The sequence below is a fragment of the Balaenoptera physalus genome (genome assembly GCF_965194825.1).
Source record: "Balaenoptera physalus genome assembly, chromosome: 14".
NCBI classification, from domain to species: domain Eukaryota; kingdom Metazoa; phylum Chordata; class Mammalia; order Artiodactyla; family Balaenopteridae; genus Balaenoptera; species Balaenoptera physalus.
The window spans coordinates 60,569,411-60,591,081 of NC_138893.1; the positions used below are offsets into that span (position 1 = coordinate 60,569,411).

The 21,671-nt window shown below is 40.0% G+C and overlaps 1 protein-coding gene across 1 annotated transcript in view; it reads right to left on the bottom strand.

Moving 5' to 3' along the window:
• Nucleotides 1-21,304, bottom strand: part of LIPK (lipase family member K) — a gene marked incomplete at its 5' end in the record, with an annotated part of 30,128 nt that extends 8,824 nt beyond the window's left edge. The window contains 9 exon segments of the mRNA XM_082423529.1: nt 1,546-1,617; nt 4,022-4,093; nt 5,966-6,102; nt 7,002-7,086; nt 7,088-7,143; nt 8,940-9,049; nt 18,050-18,248; nt 20,218-20,332; nt 21,290-21,304. Of these exon segments, the coding sequence (XP_082279655.1) occupies nt 1,546-1,617; nt 4,022-4,093; nt 5,966-6,102; nt 7,002-7,086; nt 7,088-7,143; nt 8,940-9,049; nt 18,050-18,248; nt 20,218-20,332; nt 21,290-21,304 (861 nt within the window).
• Between the last annotated feature and the right edge of the window lie 367 nt (nt 21,305-21,671).

The window sequence follows — 21,671 nt, forward strand, 5'->3', positions numbered from 1 at the left end:
CAACACAGCACAGAGTGGCAAAAATATTAGCAAGTTTTAAGGCACAAGTGGGTCTCAGGGGCCTCTGAAATGAGAATACATTTACTGCAATAATTTAATACCCTGCTAAGAATGAATGGGGGAGCCCAGAAGATGGCAAAGCAAAAATGAACATCAAGATCAAGATCCAAATGATATATGGTGGCTTTTGGCCAAGAAATTATTTTTTTACTTTCTTAGTTATACAGGATTGGTGATTATATTGGTAATTACACCTGCCTAATTTATGGGGATATTACTTACAGTTGTGACAAAGGTTACTGATTTTAAAACTTGCTTATTGTTCACCCTCAGTCTGTTCTAGATTTTCTTTTTTTCCCCCAAAGTTCCAAGCAAAAGATTCATAATTGAACCTGAATGGCCATATATTTTGATAGAATCTGCAAGCACATTGATGAAGTTAATACCTGTGATTCAACTCTCATTCAAATAGGTATTTGAGTCTTTTAGGGTAAGGTCATCATCTAAAAAGCTTTTCTTAAAGCAACTATATACTCTTGCTAGGACAAGGAATTGGTTAATTACAAGAGTAAATAGTACTTCGACACAGTGTCTGAGTTTGTGTGTGTGGGCACACACCACCCCACACACATATAACTATAGCAGTTTAGGAGAAAAATCAGATTTTTCACACTAGTTGAAATTATGCATTTTCACTATTGTAGTTATTATGGTGGCACTGAAATTGCTTTTTTAAAAATTTCCAAATTTCTGTCCATATCCTTGATTTGAAAAACCCATATATCTTTGATGACTATTTGTTTAATTTAAGCTCAGTCTATCAGCAAGAGGCCAAAGCCATCATTGGATTTCCTTACATACTGAAAAAATAATAGTAATAATAACAACGACACCTATTTGCTTTAATATAGAGTTTTTGCTCCAAAAGTTTTCATGTATAATGTCAAGAAATATTTTGACATATCATTATCCGGCAGATAGCACTGCTTCTCCCTAAAGGTGATATTCCTGTCCGGAATATCTCTAATAATTCATGTACTTTAAAAAAATGACTAGTAAATGACATCCCAAAGAATTATTAGGAAAATGTTAGTTCATTTTATGAGAGACAGTTAAGAAGCCAGAGAATATGCTCCAGAAACAAAATTATGTATCTTTAATTCTTTCTTTAAAATATGGTCTCTTAATTAAGTGCTGAGAATTTCTATTTTTTTGAAAAGGAATAAGTGTCGTGGAAGAAGAATGGACTTTTGATCCAGGAACTCCTGTGTCATATTCTGGTTCTTTATAAGCTAAATAATTTTGACAATTTACCTAAAACTCTCTGAGCTTCTGGAAAAATAGAGACAATAAAATTTACCTTGGAAGGTCATTCTGAGGATCAAAAATAATGTTATGGCACATGGTAAGAACCCAATAAGCAACATCTGATCTATACAAAATATCTGGCATAGTGAATGGGGCCTAGTAGGTGCTTGATGAGTAGATACTATTTTTAAAGTTCATTTGCAGTATGCAATTGATTGATTATTGTTGATATTGTACCTGGTGGAAGTGCATCATGTTCTGATCAGGGTTTCCCCAATCAAAAGCTTGGAACTGACCAGAATTAACAGCCTATGATAAGATAAAAATAATAAACATGTTAAAATGATGTAAGAAAACAACATACATTTAAAGACAGTTAACAAAAAATTTACAAAACGGATTGACATAATGTCCCACTCTTTAGCACATGAGCTAAAAGTCAATAGTTTAATAAGTCAAATAATAAAAATGATAAAAATTGATACTAATTCACGGAACTAACTTACAATCCTTTCTTCCCCTCTATACTTTTCCAACAAAAATCCTCAAGCAGTGATGGCTTTAAATATTAGAATGTTGTATACATAGAAAATGTTTAAAAGATGCTAAATTGAATGATTCTTGAATATCCTGGCTTCAGGAATTTATATATATATATTTTAAAAAGGCACCAACTATACATTTCCTACATTAAAAAATGACTGCTATTATTATTTAAAAACTTTCTGCCTTATCATCCTTGTCAGATGGTCTAGGATATTATGATTACATTCCTTATCCTTAAACATTTTTGTTACTTTTGAAAGGAATGCTCACTCAAAGAACACCCTCAGGGCTTTCTGAGGTACAGCCTCTGTCTGTCTGTCTCCTGTCTGTAGAGCCAAGCAGCCTGCTATGTTGTCAGTAACATGGCCATGGACTGAGTGTCTGAGACAGCATATGTAACCTTTTTTCATTTTAAATTTTAGACTTCAGATATTAGAGTAGAAGCATTAATACTTCTAGGGGTTCCTTTTTCTGTTATTTCCCACCCATGTTGGATTGAGGAGACAGATAATTTTTACCTTTACCTCAGGCACTTCATTAAATTATTCTCAGACTACACCAAGGATTTTTTTTTTCCCTTAACTTGAATCTCAGATTTTTTTTTTCACATTAATTGATTTCATTCTGATTTTTTGTTTGAAATGGTTCCCATCATGATTTATATTGACAGAGGCAATAGTCTGCAGCTGTTGAAATTCTGTAGGTTTTCAGCAATGAGAGGCAATAGAGTGTACAAGTTAGGAACTTGGGTTCTAGCATCAAACAGACCTTGTTTGAATACAAGCTTAACGGATTATTAAGTCTGTGATCCAGGCAAGATATGTATCTTCTCTAAACCTATTGTCTCAGCTGTGCAATGGAAATGACAATAACATTCTTCTTATAGGGTTGTGAAGATTAAATATGGTAATGCATAAAAAGTATGTAGCACCTGGGAATGGTCAAGAAATCACTCTTTTTATTAATATTACTACCATCATCATTATCATCATCATCCTTGCCTGAGCTGTCTACATAACTTATGACCAAATGTTTTATCTCTCCACGCCCAGTTATTTCTATTCTGAAGAGAACTTTCTGTCAAAGGAGAAGAGGTATCTTTAAGAAGAGTCAGCTGTGAGATGTGTAAGGGGTTGGTTATGACATTTGTAGAATGGGAATACCAATGCCTTCATTGAAAGATTGTTATGAGAATTCATAAGAAAGAATGAGACAGAATTAAATCGTATATTTGGACAACAAGAACACATAGTAAGTGCTCAATAAATGTGAAATCGATGTTGTATTTCCTGGAAGGGCATGCCTATCAGAGTCTACCTGTCTCCTCACCAGTAGGAGGCCCTATGTCCAGAATATCTTTCTTCGTGTAGGAACTTGAAGGCTTATCTCCTGGGGGTGGAACTCTTCAAAGAATTTCAGAAATCCTCAACTAGTATTTCAGACTATCTATAGCAGTGATTCTCAACTTTAAAGCATGGAACAAATTTATCAGGGTGTAGGTTAAAATTCAAATTCCTAGGGAGCTCAGATCCCTATTAAATGTTTTAAAGTATTTACAAATCAAAATGTGTAATTAAATATTAAAACCTTGGGAAGACCTTTCCCCCCCACACACACTCTCATACATACTTGGCTCAGAAAGCTATACCAACTGAATTTGACTTGCCAAATATTGAGTAATACAGTAACAAAAAAAAACATAACCCTTAAACTGAAAGTAAAAGCAGAAACACTTAATCTGTTTTAATCCCTCTCTAACATTTAATTTCCTCTGAATTAAGCAATATTTCCACACTCTGAAATCGCCCATATCCCAATTAGAGGATAAACAGATCTTTTTGGAATAGCCTGTATCATGTTATATAAAGCTCTATTAGAGCTAATGATTTTGCAAAAGAGGAAACACAAGCTTTTCCTAGAAAAGGCAATTCAGAGTAATCTAAAGGTCAGAATTCAGTCAGAATACCTGGGAATCCAAACACCAGATACAGAGTACATGGAGAATAGAAGGGAGTAAAGGAAATCAACATGAGTTGATGCTGATTCCAGAAACATCCACCTGACAGTAGCAGAACCTGCAAAACCCTGCAGTGAGCTCTCTTGGGAGTGCTCCTCGGGGATCTTGCAGAGATACGTGCGTGTCATATCAGGAACAGGGAGCATGTACCTGGGCCCAGTGCAGCCTATTCTGAACAGATGTTCCCTCAGGGCTTTGTGACAAATAAACGTCTAAGCGACTCTGCAAAGTAAAAAGATTCTTATCTGAAGGTTAATCATATAATCACACCACAAGTAAATCTGAGTATTTTTTTCTCTCTCTTTCTCTCCTCTCTCTCTCTCTCTCTCTCTCTCAAGGAATAAACATGTACCATACCCTCTAAAGACTTATTAAGCAAAGAAGCCCGTCTTTAAGAACTTTTTTCTCCCTCATTTCCATACTTCTGTCCTGGGCAGTATCTTTGTAAAGCCCACAGAGGGCATCCTGCTGGTCAAAGACAAAAGGTAATGTACCTTTTCTTTCCAGCCTTACCTCAGACAGGTCCAAGAATATAGACAGTCAAGAGATAAAAGCCCCAGTAATCTTCTCCTTCACCCTGTGATAAGTCCTAAGGGACAGTCCCAGAAAGTTGTTCATCATGAAAGATTGAGAACAGATCTGAATGTTTTATCATGCCTTCTTAAAAATGTGGTAAATGTTCTGCAGGACTCTTTGACAGTTTGTGGGACATAATCCATCCAGTATTTAAACCTCTATTAATGATTAGATTTCTTTTTGAATCAAAAAAATCTTGATTTTTAAATATTTCCAACAGCATCTTGTTTTCTTTAGTATACAAAAGAGTTATTTTCCACCAGAGTGAGTATCTGAAACATCTTGGAGCTTTAAAAAATATAGCTAGTTATGAGCTACCCAAACCTATGAAACAATATCAAAATCTCTAGGGTTGAGTTCTGGACATGTGTAATTTTTGAAAGTTCTACAAACTCTACTTATGTATCCCTGGCTATGCTCCACTAAAGTAAACATCCTTGCAGGCACTGTAATATTCTATAATCCAGTCCACAACAGCGAGAGAAAAAAGGCAATCTGACTATATAAATGTACAATGAGAGCCCCCAACGAATGTTCTAGGGTGTCATTTTGTGAAGTCTTTCTTTAGCAAACTCTTAGGCTATGTTGAGAGGGTGTTTTTTGAAACTGTTTCTATTGAGTTTGTTTAAAGGTCTTTTTACTTAGCTCTACACGGTACACTTCCATCTAAGCGAAAGGCAAGCATGGTTTCCCTAGTAAATTGAGAAAGTAAGAAAGTCATGTGAAAGGCAGTGGCTAAGGCATGCTTTGCATAAACAGTCTTTTATAAATCTTGCTTGAAATCAAGGAAAATATTAATCAGCACTATCCACTGAGGGAGGAAAGGCTCTAGGCAGAAGTCTGTGAGACAGACAGAGACCATCTTCAGCTTTGTCCCACCCCTGGTTTCAAACCTGTCTCCAGTCTAGCTGGGGACAGTAGCTTCTTCTCTTTCTCCCTCCCACCCTTCGGGTCAGTTAGAGGTAGCTAAGAAAGGAAAGGCTCTCAGTTAAGTTGGAAAGGACTTGATAGGAACCCCAACAATTATCCCTCTCAGTATCACTTGAACAGTGAGTCTGTAGCTGTTATTGAAGAGCCATTCCTTTACCCCTTTGGATAAAAGATATAAGTCGTTCACAAAATGACTGTGTCCAAATCACCTATGAAAGTAGAAAACTGGTTAAAAATTAGGTGGCTGGGCTCACTCCCTGAAATTCTACGTCAGTGGGTCTGAGAGAGGGCTCAGGCATAGCAAGATAAATTTCAAAACCATAGCCTAAGTGAAGGACTTTTTAATGGTGGCACTTTGTCCAACAACAAGAATTGGTGAGAATTTTCAGTGGCAGAGACTTCTTCTCAAATCCTCCTACTAAAGCAGGTGGAATCTCAGCTTTGGTTGGAAGCCATAAACATGCTAACTACATTCCAGGAGACAAAAAGGAGACTTCGAAATGTGGTTTCCATGCAATTTAGAATGAACTCTCCTTACCTCTGTGCAACAAAACAATTGCTTTCCTGGATCTGACTACTTACACGTACCATGTTTAAGTTTTTTGGGTCATATCCACTCCAAGTAAATAGAAAGTTGCTGCAAATATGATGAAATATCTTCCGCTTGCACACCTTGGTGGCAATGAATCGGTCAAAAAATGTGTGAGCATAGAACATCTTGTCACCTTGTCATCTTGTAAGATCGATTTAAGACACCACCAACTTTCATGAATGTGAATGTCAAGGGTGGAAAATGAGTGGCAATTCAGACAAGGACTAGACACAGGTGATATCTGCTCAGTGCTAGTCCTCAGTGAAACCAAGAGGCCCATTAAACTTTGTCTCTGTAGTTTTCCCAATCCACCTTTTCGGTCCCCCCATCTCACCTCTTGATGCTTTTTCCCAAGATCTTTTACTTGGAGTGTTTTTTGGGACTTCCCCTAAAAAACTAGTCCCCATAAGAAATTGCTAAGTCTTTGGAGTCAGGGTTGCCTTGGTTTGATTCTAGACTCTGTCTCTTATACCTTAGGAAAGTATTTAATTTCTATTATCTTGAATTTCTTCAACTATAAAATAGAAAATTAATATGCACTAAGTAGAACTGCTGTGTAGATAATAGGTCACATTTAAAACGCACCTAGTGCAGAGGGGAGTAGGCAAAATGGTGGAGTAGGAAGACCCTGAGTTCATTTCTCCCCACAGGCACCCTCAAATCACATGCTGTGATCTCAACTACTACACTATACTGTCCCTGATAAACTAGGGGGCACCAGAGAGAAATTTAACCTACTAGATTAAACCAATCAATCAATCAAATCAGCTCTTGCTGTATCCGTGACTGAGGAATGACATGAGAGACAAGCCTCTAAGTTAAAAATGAAGACAGAAGGGTAGAATGGCACCCGAGTGAGCAGCCTGAACCCTGTTGGTAAAATTGTACATCATCAGTAAACCTACATGTGCACCACGAGCGTGCCTAGATGTTTGTAAAATGTTATTTGTCTCAAGCTGTCTTCTCTTGAAATCAATGGAAATAGGGCTAGTTTTAGTTATTACAGATTTAAACTTGGGGAAAAGTTGTCACATACCTTGATTATTTTTCTGGAAAGAGTTGTTAATTTTTTCATAAGACTTTGGGTGTATTTCACAGTGGTGACTGGAGCCAATTTCAAAAAATATCTTAATCCTTTTAGCCAGCTCTGGATTAGTAGAGAATGCTATGAAAGCTGAAAGGGAAGAAGATACTAATTCATAGATTTAGAACAATTCTTTTTTTTTTTTTTCTGCACAAAGTGTAAAGGGTTTTTTTAAATTATGTGTAACACAAAGTTATTTAAGTCAATAAATTTTTAAGGAATTTCACATGTTCTGATTCTTTCCACTGCCAGTCACCTTAGTTCCTTCAAACTCATAATCTTCAAGATAAAATAGCCCTTTCAAAAAGAAGTTATCGTGTGAGTCAGCCCACAATTCAATTCTTTTAGTTAGGCCTCTTTGATCTCCAATGAAATATGGACACACTTCAAAATCCCCCACCTGTAATCTTCGGGATCCAATTTCCTCAAGCGATTTACTTTAGGACCATGTTTAGGGTCAGGCGATGGATCTGCCTGGTTCTGAATTTGACACCCTCTAAAAATGTATTAGGTTCAAATCATATTCACTCCTAAGCCATCACACCCTAGAACAGTACAAGTCATTGGGATATGCCAATACCTAAGATAAAAAGTTTGTTAGGTTTTTCATAGTTTACTTGGCAGCTCTGTCTTGTAGTTCTTTCCCACAGATCTAACAGGTAGTTCTATGAGTAAAGGAAACCACACAGTTAATCTATGAGGCGTTTCCAACGATGTACGTTTACAGAAAAAGCCCCATCGGGGTAGACCTCAACTAGAACAATTCTTAATTCATTTTAAATTATAGTAAAAGTAGTTATATTAAAAAAATAAAACAAAGAAACTCAGAGTAAGCACCATTTTTAGGGAAGGATTTTTAAATTTCTGAAGATGGAACTAGCTAATTCAGAATAAAGTGAGTTTCCTGTCCCTGAAGGATGCAAATCTACTTATAGAGAATGTTGCAAAGGGTTCAAACGTACAGTGTGGGGCACGTCTAGGTAAACTCCAAGGGCCATCCTAGCTTGACCATAGTCTTTGGTATCAGACAAAACTGGGCTATAATTTTGGCTTCCCATTTGCTAGCTATGCGAAAACTTGGGCAACTTAACCTCCCCTGTATGAGTCTTAGTTTTCTCTATCTATACATATGGAAAATAGAATCCTTATAGAATAATTCTTTTGAAGGTTAGATTATATATATATATATATTATATATATATATATATATATATATATATATATATATATATATATATATATATATATATATACATACACTTTCTAATTGGCATTATCACCATTAGAAGGGGTTCCTAAGTTCAGCCATTTGTAAAATATGGATGACAATGCTCTCAAATAACTGGTGTAAATGTTGTTGGTATTGTCAAGGCCTCTAGCTGAACAGAGAACAGTGAAGAGAATGGAGTGCCTTATGGCACTGCCCACCCACCCACATCTAGCCTACCCCAGCACCCACTGGGAACTAACTAAAAGTCACACTGGTTGTGACATATAATCACTGAGATTTGTAATTCTCTGCTTTGTTTTTTAGTGTCCCTCACTAGACTGTGAGCTCTTTAAGGGAAAGATGCATACCATATTTATTTATCTTTGGTTCCCCAGTATCTAACCTGGTGCCCGGCAAGTGTTGTTGGGTACACAAATGAATAAATAAATAATTGTCTCTCTTTCAGGCTTATCCATCAATCTCCAGATTTAGTCCTGGGGGGAAAATCCCTAAGTCATCCACACTTTATTTACTCTTTAGAAGCCAGCCAGACAAGATTGTTTCCCAACTCAGAGTCCCAAGCTAGAGACTGCACAGAGGGAAGAAATCCTGAGCCCTTTCGTGAATATGAAGAAGATCCCCTGACACTCTCAGATCACACCTGCCCCAAACACACCAGTGGTGGTGCCTTGGGAGTGGCCCACATAGTAGAGTCGCTCCTGTCCAGTTTTCTCTATGATAAAATTGATTGTGGCTGGAAGGTCATATTTAGCCATCTCATCCAAACTGCCAAAGAAAAAGAACAAGAACATTGGAAAAAAACCCATCTCATTTTTAGGCTTGCAATACTTAAACATATTCATTGCAGACCTAGATGTTTAGCTTTTGTTAAATGTAATACTAGAATCAATACGTGATATCATGCGTCTGTGCAACTTTTGAGGATATCACCTTGATTGCAAGAATAACTTTGTTAAGAAACTGAAATCAGAAAAATCTGACTTGCAAAAGCCTACATAGGCTTTTCACTTAATTCTATAGCAGATTTACCAAGCTCCCTTGAAAAGAAAAATTTCCTGGAATGCTTATTTTAAAAACAGAATAAAGCAAAGAGACTTGCAGAGTTCAGCCCAGACAGACTGAATCAAAATGTCCAGGGAAGAGGCCTGGTCATCTGCATATTTATCAAGCACTTCAGGTGCTTCTTCCCTGTATGTAGTTGGGAAAACACTCATCTAGGGAATCATGATGTTATTTGCAATTGTGCCATGACACAACTGCCCTGGAATGTGGAATTAAGGAATGCAAATTGGCTTCCAGGAATGAGGCCAAGGAACAAACAGCTTTAGTGACTTTCAAGGTATGGTTCTTAGCTCCACGACAAGTGCCGGGTTTGCCTCTGTGACTCAGCTGGCCTAACTTCTAAGGAAGACAGCGTCCACAGGGGCTGCTGGCAACTCAGCTCCAGGGACAGATTTCAGCACCACCAGCCTATGGAGGGTAGAGTTCCTTTACTACTCAGTGAATTGGAGTGTCATCTATGCTAAAGGGCTTGGCTCATCTTGGCTTATCATGAATGTCTGGTTCTCAGGATTTTCAACCAGAACCTTGTTTCTGGTCCCATTTCTTGATCAGTTTCATTTTTCCTCTTTAGTAAGGGTACCAAGTAAATTTCTGGGGTGCACACTGACAATATGATAGTCCTGGAATTAACCTTTCTAAAGTTGACCTTAGCATCTTGATTTTTTTTTTCTTGCGTATATACTTTACATACACACACGCCAAGTGGAGTATTTAAAACAACTCTCGGTGCAATAATAAGGGCACTTCTTCAGAGCTTGTGAAGAAAACCTGCGTAGAAAAAGAAATGTCGGGGGGTCCTCGGGAAGATGGCGGAAGAGTAAGACGCGGAGATCACCTTCCTTCCCACAGATACAGTAGAAATACATCTACACGTGGAACTGCTCCTACAGAACACCCACTGAACGCTGGCAGAAAACGTCCGACCTCCAAAAAGGCAAGAAACTCCCCCCGTACTTGGGTAGGGCAAAAGAAAAAAGAAATAACAGAGACAAAAGAATAGGGACGGCACCTGCACCAGTGGGAGGGAGCCGTGAAGGAGGAAAGATTTCCACGCACTAGGAAGCCCCTTCGCAGGCGGAGACTGCGGGTGGCAGAGGGGGGAAGCTTCGGAGCCACGGAGGAGAGCGCAGCCACAGGGGTGCGGAGGGCAAAGCGGAGAGGTTCCCGCACGGAGGCTCGGCGCCGAGCAGCACTCTCCAGCCCGAGAGGCTTGTCTGCTCGCCCGCCGGGGCGGGCGGGGCTGGGAGCTGAGGCTCGGGCTTCCGTCGGATCGCAGGGAGAGGACTGGGGTTGGCGGCGTGAACACAGCCTGAAGGCGTTAGTGCACCACAGCTAGCCAAGAGGGAGTCCGGGAAAAAGTCTGCAGCTGCCGAAGAGGCAAGAGACTTTTTCTTCCCTCTTTGTTTCCTGGTGCGCGAGGAGAGGGGATTCAGAGCTCTGCCTAAACGAACTTCAGAGACGGGCGCGAGCCGCAGCTACCAGCGCGGATCCCACAGCAACAGGGGCGCAGAGGGAAAAACGGAGAGATTCCCGCACAGAGGCTCGGCGCCGAGCAGCACTCTCCAGCCCGAGAGGCTTGTCTGCTCCCCCGCCGGGGCGGGCGGGGCTGGGAGCTGAGGCTCGGCTTCGGTCGGATCGCAGGGAGAGGACTGAGGCTGGCGGCGTGAACACAGCCTGAAGGGATTAGCGCACAACAGCTGGCTGGGAGGGAGACCGGGAAAAAGTCTGCAGCTGCCGAAGAGGCAAGGGACTTTTTCTTGCCTCTTTGTTTCGCGGCGCGCAAGGAGAGGGGATTCAGAGCGCCGCCTAAACGAACTCCAGAGAAGGGCGCGAGCCGCGGCGATCACCGCAGACCCCACAGCAACAGGGGCGCAGAGGAAAAAATCGGAGAGACTCCCGCACAGAGGCTCGGCGCGGAGCAGCACTCACCAGCCCGAGAGGCTGGTCTGCTCGGCGGGCGGGGCTGGGAGCTGAGGCTCGAGTTTCGGTTTCGGTTGGATCCCAGGGAGAGGACTGGGGCTGGCGGCGTGAACACAGCCTGAAGGGGTTAGCGCACCACAGCTGGCTGGGAGGGAGACCGGGAAAAGGTCTGCAGCTGCCGAAGAGGCAAGAGACTTTTTCTTGCCTCTTTGTTTCGCTGAGCGCAAGGAGAGGGGATTCAGAGTGCCGCCTAAACGAACTCCAGAGAAAGGCGTGAGCCGCGGCGATCAGCACGGACCCCAGAGACGGGCGTGAGACGCTGGGGCTGCTGCTGCCGCCTCCAAAAAGCCTGTGTGTGAGCACAAGTCACTCTCCACATCGCCCCTCCCGGGAGCCTGTGCAGCCCGCCACTGCCAGGGTCCCGTGATCCGGGGACAAGTTCCCCGGGAGAACGCACTGCCCGCCTCAGGCTGGTGCAACGTCACGCCGGCCTCGGCCGCCGCAGGCTCACCCCGCCCCCTCTGTACCCCTCCCTCCCCGCGGCCTGAGGGAGCCAGAGCCCCCGAAGCAGCTGCTCCTTTAACCCCGTCCTGTCTGGGCGGGGAATAGACACCCTCAGGCGACCTACACGCAGAGGCGGGACCAAATCCAAAGCTGAACCCCGGGAGCTGTGCGAACAGGGAAGATAAGGGGAAATCTCTCCCAGCAGCCTTAGAAGCAGCGGATTAAAACTCCACAAACAACTTGATGTGCCTGCATCTGGTGAATACCTGAATAGACAACGAATCATCCCAAATTCAGGAGGTGGACTTTGGGAGCAGGATATATTAATTTTTCCCCTTTTCCTTTATTTGTGAGTGTATATGTATATGCTTCTGGGTGCGATTTTGTCTGTATAGCTTTGCTTTACAATAGCTTTATTTTACTTCACTATATTATAGCCTCTTTCTTTCTTTCTTTCTTTCTTTCTATTTTTTCTCCCTTTTACTCTGAGCCGTGTGGATGAAAGGCTCTTGGTGCTCCAGCCAGGCATCAGGGCCGTGCCTCTGAGGTGGGAGAGCCAACTTCAGGACACTGGTCCACAAGAGACCTCCCAGCTTCACGTAATACCAAACGGCAAAAATCTCTCAGAGATCTCCATCTCAACATCAAGACCCAGCTTCACTCAACGACCAACAAGCTACAGTGCTGGACACCCTATGCCAAACAACTAGCAAGACAGGAACACAGCCCCATCCATTAGCAGAGAGGCTGCCTAAAATCATAATAAGGCCACAGACACCCCAAAATACACCACCAGACGTGGACGTGCCCACCAGAAAGACAAGATCCAACCTCATCCACCAGAGCTCAGGCACTAGTTCCCTCCACCAGGAAGCCTACACAACCCACTGAACCAACCTTAGCCACTGGGGACAGATACCAAAAACAACAGGAACTACGAACCTGCAGCCTGTGAAAAGGAGACCCCAAACACAGTAAGATAAGCAAAATGAGACGACAGAAAAACACACAGCAGATGAAGGAGCAGGGTCAGAACATACCAGACTTAACAAATGAAGAGGAAATAGGTAGTCTACCTGAAAAAGAATTCAGAATAATGATAGTAAGGATGATCCAAAATCTTGGAAATAGAATAGACAAAATGCAAGAAACATTTAACAAGGACGTAGAAGAACTAAAGAGGAACCAAGCAATGATGAAAACCACAATAAATGAAATTAAAAATACTCTAGATGGGATCAATAGCAGAATAACTGAGGCAGAAGAAAGGATAAGTGACCTGGAAGATAAAATGGTGGAAATAACTACTGCAGAGCAGGATAAAGAAAAAAGAATGAAAAGAACTGAGGACAGTCTCAGAGACCTCTGGGACAACATTAAACGCGCCAACATTCGAATTATAGGGGTCCCAGAAGAAGAAGAGAAAAAGAAAGGGACTGAGAAGATATTTGAAGAGATTATAGTTGAAAACTTCCCTAATATGGGAAAGGAAATAGTTAATCAAGTCCTGGAAGCACAGAGAGTCCCATACAGGATAAACCCAAGGAGAAACACACCAAGACACATATTAATCAAACTGTCAAAAATTAAATATAAGGAAAACATATTAAAGGCAGCAAGGGAAAAAAAACAAATAACACACAAGGGAATCCCCATAAGGTTAACATCTGATCTTTCAGCAGAAACTCTGCAAGCCAGAAGGGAGTGGCAGGATATACTTAAAGTGATGAAGGAGAAAAACCTGCAACCAAGATTACACTACCCAGCAAGGATCTCATTCAGATTCGATGGAGAAATTAAAACCTTTACAGACAAGCAAAAGCTGAGAGAGTTCAGCACCACCAAACCAGCTTTACAACAAATGCTAAAGGAACTTCTCTAGGCAAGAAACACAAGAGAAGGAAAACACCTACAATAACAAACCCAAAACATTTAAGAAAATGGGAATAGGAACATACATATCGATAATTACCTTGAATGTAAATGGATTAAATGCTCCCACCAAAAGACACAGGCTGGCTGAATGGATACAAAAACAAGACCCATATATATGCTGTCTACAAGAGACCCACTTCAGACCTAGAGACACATATAGACTGAAAGTGAGGGGATGGAAAAAGATATTCCATGCAAATGGAAATCAAAAGAAAGCTGGAGTAGCAATTCTCATATCAGACAAAATAGACTTTAAAATAAAGACTATTACAAGAGACAAAGAAGGACACTATATAATGATCAAGGGATCGATACAAGAGGAAGGTATAACAATTGTAAATATTTATGCACCCAACATAGGAGCACCTCAATACATAAGACAAATACTAACAGCCATAAAAGGGGAAATCGACAGCAACACAATCATAGTAGGGGACTTTAACACCCCACTCTCAGCAATGGACAGATCATCCAAAATGAAAATAAATAAGGAAACACAAGCTTTAAATGATACATTAAACAAGATGGACTTAATTGATATTTATAGGACATTCCATCCAAAAACAACAGAATACACATTTTTCTCAAGTGCTCATGGAACATTCTCCAGGATAGATCATATCTTGGGTCACAAATCAAGCCTTGGTAAATTTAAGAAAATTGAAATCGTATCAAGTATCTTTTCCGACCACAACGCTATGAGACTAGATATCAATTACAGGAAAAGACCTGTAAAAAATACAAACACATGGAGGCTACACAATACATTACTTAATAACGAAGTGATCACTGAAGAAATCAAAGGGGAAATCAAAAAATACCTAGAAACAAATGACAATGGAGATACGACGACCCAAAACCTATGGGACGCAGCAAAAGCAGTGCTAAGAGGGAAGTTTATAGCAATACAAGCCTACCTCAAGAAACAGGAAACATCTCGAATAAACAACCTAACCTTGCACCTAAAGCAATTAGAGAAAGAAGAACAAAAAAACCCCAAAGCCAGCAGAAGGAAAGAAATTATAAAGATCAGGTCAGAAATAAATGAAAAAGAAATGAAGGAAACAATAGCAAAAATCAATGAAACTAAAAGCTGGTTCTTTGAGAAGATAAACAAAATTGATAAACCATTAGCCAGACTCATCAAGAGAAAAAGGGAGAAGACTCAGATCAATAGAATTAGAAATGAAAAAGGAGAAGTAACCACTGACACTGCAGAAATACAAAAGATCATGAGAGATTACTACAAGCAACTCTATGCCAATAAAATGGACAACCTGGAAGAAATGGACAGATTCTTAGAAATGCACAAACTGCCGAGACTGAACCAGGAAGAAATAGAAAATATGAACAGACCAATCACAAGCACTGAAATTGAAACTGTGATTAAAAACCTTCCAACAAACAAAAGCCCAGGACCAGATGGCTTCACAGGTGAATTCTATCAAACATTTAGAGAAGAGCTAACACCTATCCTTCTCAAACTCTTCCAAAATATTGCAGAGGGAGGAACACTCCCAAACTCATTCTACGAGGCCACCATCACCCTGATACCAAAACCAGACAAAGATGTCACAAAGAAAGAAAACTACAGGCCAATATCACTGATGAACATAGATGCAAAAATCCTCAACAAAATACTAGCAAACAGAATCCAACAGCACATTAAAAGGATCATACACCATGATCAAGTGGGGTTTATCCCAGGAATGCAAGGATTCTTCAATATACGCAAATCAATCAATGTGATACATCATATTAACAAACTGAAGGAGAAAAACCATATGATCATCTCAATAGATGCAGAGAAAGCTTTCGACAAAATTCAACACCCATTTATGATAAAAGCCCTGCAGAAAGTAGGCATAGAGGGAACTTTCCTCAACATAATAAAGGCCATATATGACAAACCCACAGCCAACATTGTCCTCAATGGTGAAAAACTGAAACCATTTCCACTAAGATCAGGAACAAGACAAGGTTGCCCACTCTCACCACTATTATTCAACATAGTTTTGGAAGTGTTAGCCACAGCAATCAGAGAAGACAAAGAAATAAAAGGAATCCAAATCGGAAAAGAAGAAGTAAAGCTGTCACTATTTGCAGATGACATGATACTATACATAGAGAATCCTAAAGATGCTACCAGAAAACTCCTAGAGCTAATCAATGAATTTGGTAAAGTAGCAGGATACAAAATTAATGCACAGAAATCTCTTGCATTTCTATACACTAATGACGAAAAATCTGAAAGTGAAATTAAGAAAACACTCCCATTTACCATTGCAACAAAAAGAATAAAATATCTAGGAATAAACCTACCTAAGGAGACAAAAGACCTGTATGCAGAAAATTATAAGACACTGATGAAAGAAATTAAAGATGATACAAATAGATGGAGAGATATACCATGTTCCTGGATTGGAAGAATCAACATTGTGAAAATGACTCTACTACCCAAAGCAATCTACAGATTCAATGCAATCCCTATCAAACTACCACTGGCATTTTTCACAGAACTAGAACAAAAAATTTCACAATTTGTATGGAAACACAAAAGACCCCGAATAGCCAAAGCAATCTTGAGAACGAAAAATGGAGCTGGGGGAATCAGGCTCCCTGACTTCAGACTATATTACAAAGCTTCAGTAATCAAGACAGTTTGGTACTGGCACAAAAACAGAAATATAGATCAATGGAACAGGATAGAAAGCCCAGAGATAAACCCACACACATATGGGCACCTTATTTTTGATAAAGGAGGCAAGCATATACAGTGGAGAAAAGACAGCCTCTTCAATAAGTGGTGCTGGGAAAATTGGACAGGTACATGTAAAAGTATGAAAATAGAACACTCCCTGACACCATGCACAAAAATAAACTCAAAATGGATTAAAGACCTAAGTGTAAGGGCAGACACTATCAAACTCTTAGAGGAAAACATAGGCAGAACACTCTATGACATACATCACAGCAAGATTCTTTTTGACCCAGCTCCCAGAGAAATGGAAATAAGAACACAAATAAACAAATGGGACCTAATGAAACTTAAAAGCTTTTGCACAGCAAAGGAAACCATAAACAAGACCAAAAGACAACCATCAGAATGGGAGAAAATATTTGCAAATGAAGCAACTGACAAAGGATTAATCTCCAAGATTTACAAGCAGCTCATGCAGCTCAATAACAAAAAAACGAACAACCCAATCCAAAAATGGGCCGAAGACCTAAATAGACATTTCTCCAAAGAAGATATACAGATGGCCTACAGACACATGAAAGAATGCTCAACATCATTAATCATTAGAGAAATGCAAATCAAAACTACAATGAGATATCATCTCACACCGGTCAGAATGGCCATCATCAAAAAATCTAGAAACAATCAATGCTGGAGAGGGTGTGGAGGAAAGGGAACACTCTTGCACTGTTGGTGGGAATGTAAATTGATACAGCCACTATGGAGAACAGTATGGAGGTTCCTTAAAAAACTACAAATAGAACTACCATACGACCCAGCAATCCCACTACTGGGCATATACCCTGAGAAAACCATAGGTCAAAAAGAGTCATGTACCAAAATGTTCATTGCAGCTCTATTTACAATAGCCAGGACATGGAAGCAATGTAAATGTCCATCGACAGATGAATGGATAAAGAAGATGTGGCACATATATACAATGGAATATTACTCAGCCATAAAAAGAAATGAAATGGAGGTATTTGTAATGAGGTGGATGGAGTTAGAGTCTGTCATACAGAGTGAAGTAAGTCAGAAAGAGAAAAACAAATACAGTATGCTAACACATATATACGGAATCTAAGGGGAAAAAAAAAAAAAAGGCCATGAAGAACCTAGTGGCAAGACGGGAATAAAGACACAGACCTCCTAGAGAATGGACTTGAGGATATGGGGAGGGGGTGGGGTGAGATGTGACAGGGTAAGAGAGTGTCATGGACATATATACACTACCAAGTGTAAAATAGATAACTAGTGGGAAGCAGCCGCATAGCACAGGGAGATCAGCTCGGTGCTTTGTGACCACCTAGAGGGATGGGATGGGGAGGGTGGGAGGGAGGGAGATGCAAGAGGGAAGAGAAATGGGAACATATTGTATATGTATAACTGATTCACTTTGTTATAAAGCAGAAGCTAACACACCATTGTAAGGCAATTATACTTCAATAAAGATGTTAAAAAAAAAAAAAAAAAAAAAAGAAATGTCCATTTCCTTCTTGTAGATTCCATAGTGTGCATTTGGACGGAAAGGGAAAATCCAAAGAGCAGTCATCCATATAAATGAGCAACATACACACTTTATTCATTGGTAGTATTCTCCTTACCTGAAGGCCCAGTATTCTGGTGACGTGGTTGACAATTTCACGTGTCTTCTGGACCAGGTGTTTCCCCAGCTGTTCCCCATCCATACATCGTAACCAGCATCTGCCAGGAGGAAAGCCAAGCTGTTGTTGGGCAGGTTGCAAATCCAGTTACTGGCAGATGCAGTTAAGCCATGCTGCAGATACACAGCAGGCTTTGCAGCTGCAAAATACAAGTAACAGGAGTTTTTTATATGAACTTCCTTGGTGCTTACAAGAAAATTCTTTTTCCTGACTCCCTGCAATCCAGAAGGAAAGTTAAGAGATGAAATTTGGCACCAGGCAAGCCGAGGTTCTAGGGTTTTGAACTACTTCTGAAGCTGGGCAAGTTATTTATCTTCTCTATGTCTTGTTTTTCTTTTTGCAAAATTGGGATTATGTGCAATGTATTGTATTGTTATACAGCTGTTGGAGTCAGATTGCCCCGATTTAAAATCTCTTCGGCTACGTGTTAACCTCTTTGTGCCTTAGTTAACTTATTTTGTAATGGGGAATAATAAAAATTGCTATTTTATAGTGTAGTTATAAGAATTAAATTAGAATTAAAATACACAAAATTCTGTCCAGCACAATAAATATCTGCTCTACAATTATTCACTTTAACGACATTTTATTTCTCAAAAAGCATCTGGTGACAAAACTAAACTTTTTTCCAAGATAATAACAAAGACAATAAAAATGCCATTTATTGAATGTTTCCTGAATGCCCGGCATTATACTAGTTAATTTGCATTGTCAGAAAGCAAAATGCAAGGTTTTAAGTGAAATTTACACAAGGTAAAATTGTTAATTTGACGTAAAAATCCTACTCACAAGTAGAATTGGAACAATTTGACTAAAGAAAGAGAAAAAAAGAAGGAAACAGGGAAGTGGTGCTGAAAACATAGAGAAGAGAAAGAGAAGTGATTAGGATATTTCTGTCTTTTATAAATGGTTTGTGATGCTGTGTTGGTACCCCGGGACTTTCCCTTAGGTCACCTCTGGAGCTAGACCAGCTTCCTGAGATTGAGTAGGGCTAGACTGGCCTCTCAGAAAGCCTCAGCCGTCTGGAAGTGAGGATAAAGTTTATACCCATTAATCCATCTTTTGAGGAAAAAGAGAAAGAAGAGGTGTTACTAATTCTGCTAAATTACTGCCAAAGAGCTGTCATAATCCATAGCCCCTCTCTAATCTGAGCCCTCAGGCAGCTTCTCATTGCAGAGACAGCTTTCATCGCATGCCTTTTGGCAGCTACCTGGCAGAACTGATAAGATAAAAGTTTGGGGAAACAAAGTTCTTGTGAGTATTTCCAAAGGTAATGGAGTTATTTTAGGGGATGGGTCAGTTCTATAAAGTGAACAGCACCGTTCCATCTCTCTCTCTTTTTTAAAATCTGGATTGTCTCTTTAAATAACTAAACCTTCTGATATTGGAAATTTTGGTTATACAATGCTCCAAAGAACAAAAGGAGCTAAGAAATGAGAGAAGAAGCAAACAGTTCTTGCCAAGTGGATTCCTCTCTTCTCTATAGATATCAACCTATATTGTAGGGAGCTAGAAATGGCTCTAGCTGCACTGAAGTATAGAACTAATAGGGTCAGATTTACTTTAAAAAATAAAATCCCAGTGACTTGCATAGAGAACTAATTACAAATGAAATAATCCCAGTTAGAAAGCTGTTGTAGTAGCTGGAGCACAAGATAATGGTGAAGTCGAAGCCTGGACTTGAGCAATATTGAAGCTGAGAGTTTTCAGATTAGAGAGAAGTTTGGAAGGCAAAATTGATAGGTCTTGGTTATTGGCTGGGTATAGGAAGTGTGGGAGAGGAAAGTATCAAAATGACCCTAGAGTTTTGGTTTTTAAGCCTGGAAAGTGGTATCTCTAGAGTAAGACCAAGTTATCTTTTGTTTCTGTGTTTGTTTGGAAAGAGGACAAAGTAATGGAGGAAAGGAAAGAGTAAATAGTGTATGTGAAAATGCTTTAAAAACTCCAAAGTGTTATGCAAATGAAATAGTAGAGGTGGTGGTGATGATTTGCCTCCACTTATGGAAGAGAATAGGCTCTATTTCAGAATAAAAGCTGCCCTGCTGCTATCATCGCATCCAGGAATCTCTCCTTAGGCACTATTCCTTTCATAATGAAATAAATCCCACCCGTTCTTGGACATGCTCTTCCATGAGGAATCCTGTAAATTCCGAGGATATAACCATCTTTTGTCACAACGTCATATTTTTCATAAGGATAGCCCCAGTAGGAAATAAGCTGGCTCTAAAAAGAGGAAACAGAAAGGTATACCTCATGATATAATCTCTTGATTTTTATACCCACATTTCACTATAGTACTTTAAGTCACAACCTACTGTTCATCTCTGTATTGGAACAGAATGTAGCAGGAAAATCAGGATAACTTGAGGAGGGTTTTAAAAGGAGGATGCATGCAAAGGCATGGGAAAGGCAAGGTGGTGGGTTTCCATACATGTTGGTTTTCTTGGCCTGGTATTATTAATACACTCTAGTTCACTCTCCAAATGTTTGATGGAAAATGGCATGTTCATCTTACGAAGGAAACCATACGGCATTGTGCAGAAACCTGTGGCTAGTAACAAGTGAGTTGTTACCAACGTTAGATGTGAAGGGAAATGGGAGAAAGTGGTTACAAGACCCTGAATGAGAAAGTCAAGTAAAGAGGGCCATATTGAGAGGGGCTGTGACCTTTAGCAGAGGGAGACAGCTTGCCCAAGATGACCTTATGGACGGAACCAGGGCAATAAACTATCTGGTCTCGCTCTTCTCCCACCTTCTGATCTCCTGCTCAATATGTCCATTGGCTGAACTGAACTGAAAACCAAAGGTCAAAGGAATTTAACTGACCTAGTTCTTACAGGGCAGAAAGAAAGGTGTAAAGACTAGAGAGTGGAACTAAAGGTAAAAACAGAAGATACCTCATCCACAGATATACAAGGAAGAGGGGAACTACCGTTTATTGGTCATCTTCCACATAGAAGATGGTTAATACCCCTTGTTTTATTAATCCATATAACTGGTCTTTGAGATAGAATTATAACCATTTTATAGTTGAGAAAACTGAATTTCAGGGAGAATAATAATCTGTCCAAGACTGAACACTAGGAAGAGATAAAGATAAAATTTAAGTCAAAGTTAGTTTAGCACCAAAGCATATGCCTTTATGACAGGATTATGCATTTGCCCAGGCTGGGGACTCACAAGAGGTGTGCACATATTGTGCAGCTATATAAAGCACTGGTTATGAGAGCCCAGACTCTGCAGACAAGCTGTATGGCATTGAATTCCAGCTCTTCCTCTTATTAGCTATGCGGCTTTGGGCAAGTTACTTAACTCCTTTGTGCTTCATTTACTTTAACTGCAAAATAAAGATAATAATAGTATCTCTTCACAGATATGTTGTGACGATTATACACACAGTAAATGCTCTATAAATGTTTATTTTTCTTCTTATCATTAGAGAATAGCCAAAAAGCAGCCAGACCAGGGAGGAAGAAAGTGTCTGTGAATGTGGAAGGAGGAGGAAAATATTTTCACGGACTGTGAGCTCAGTAGTGTGGTAGAAGCTTAGGGGTACCTGCTG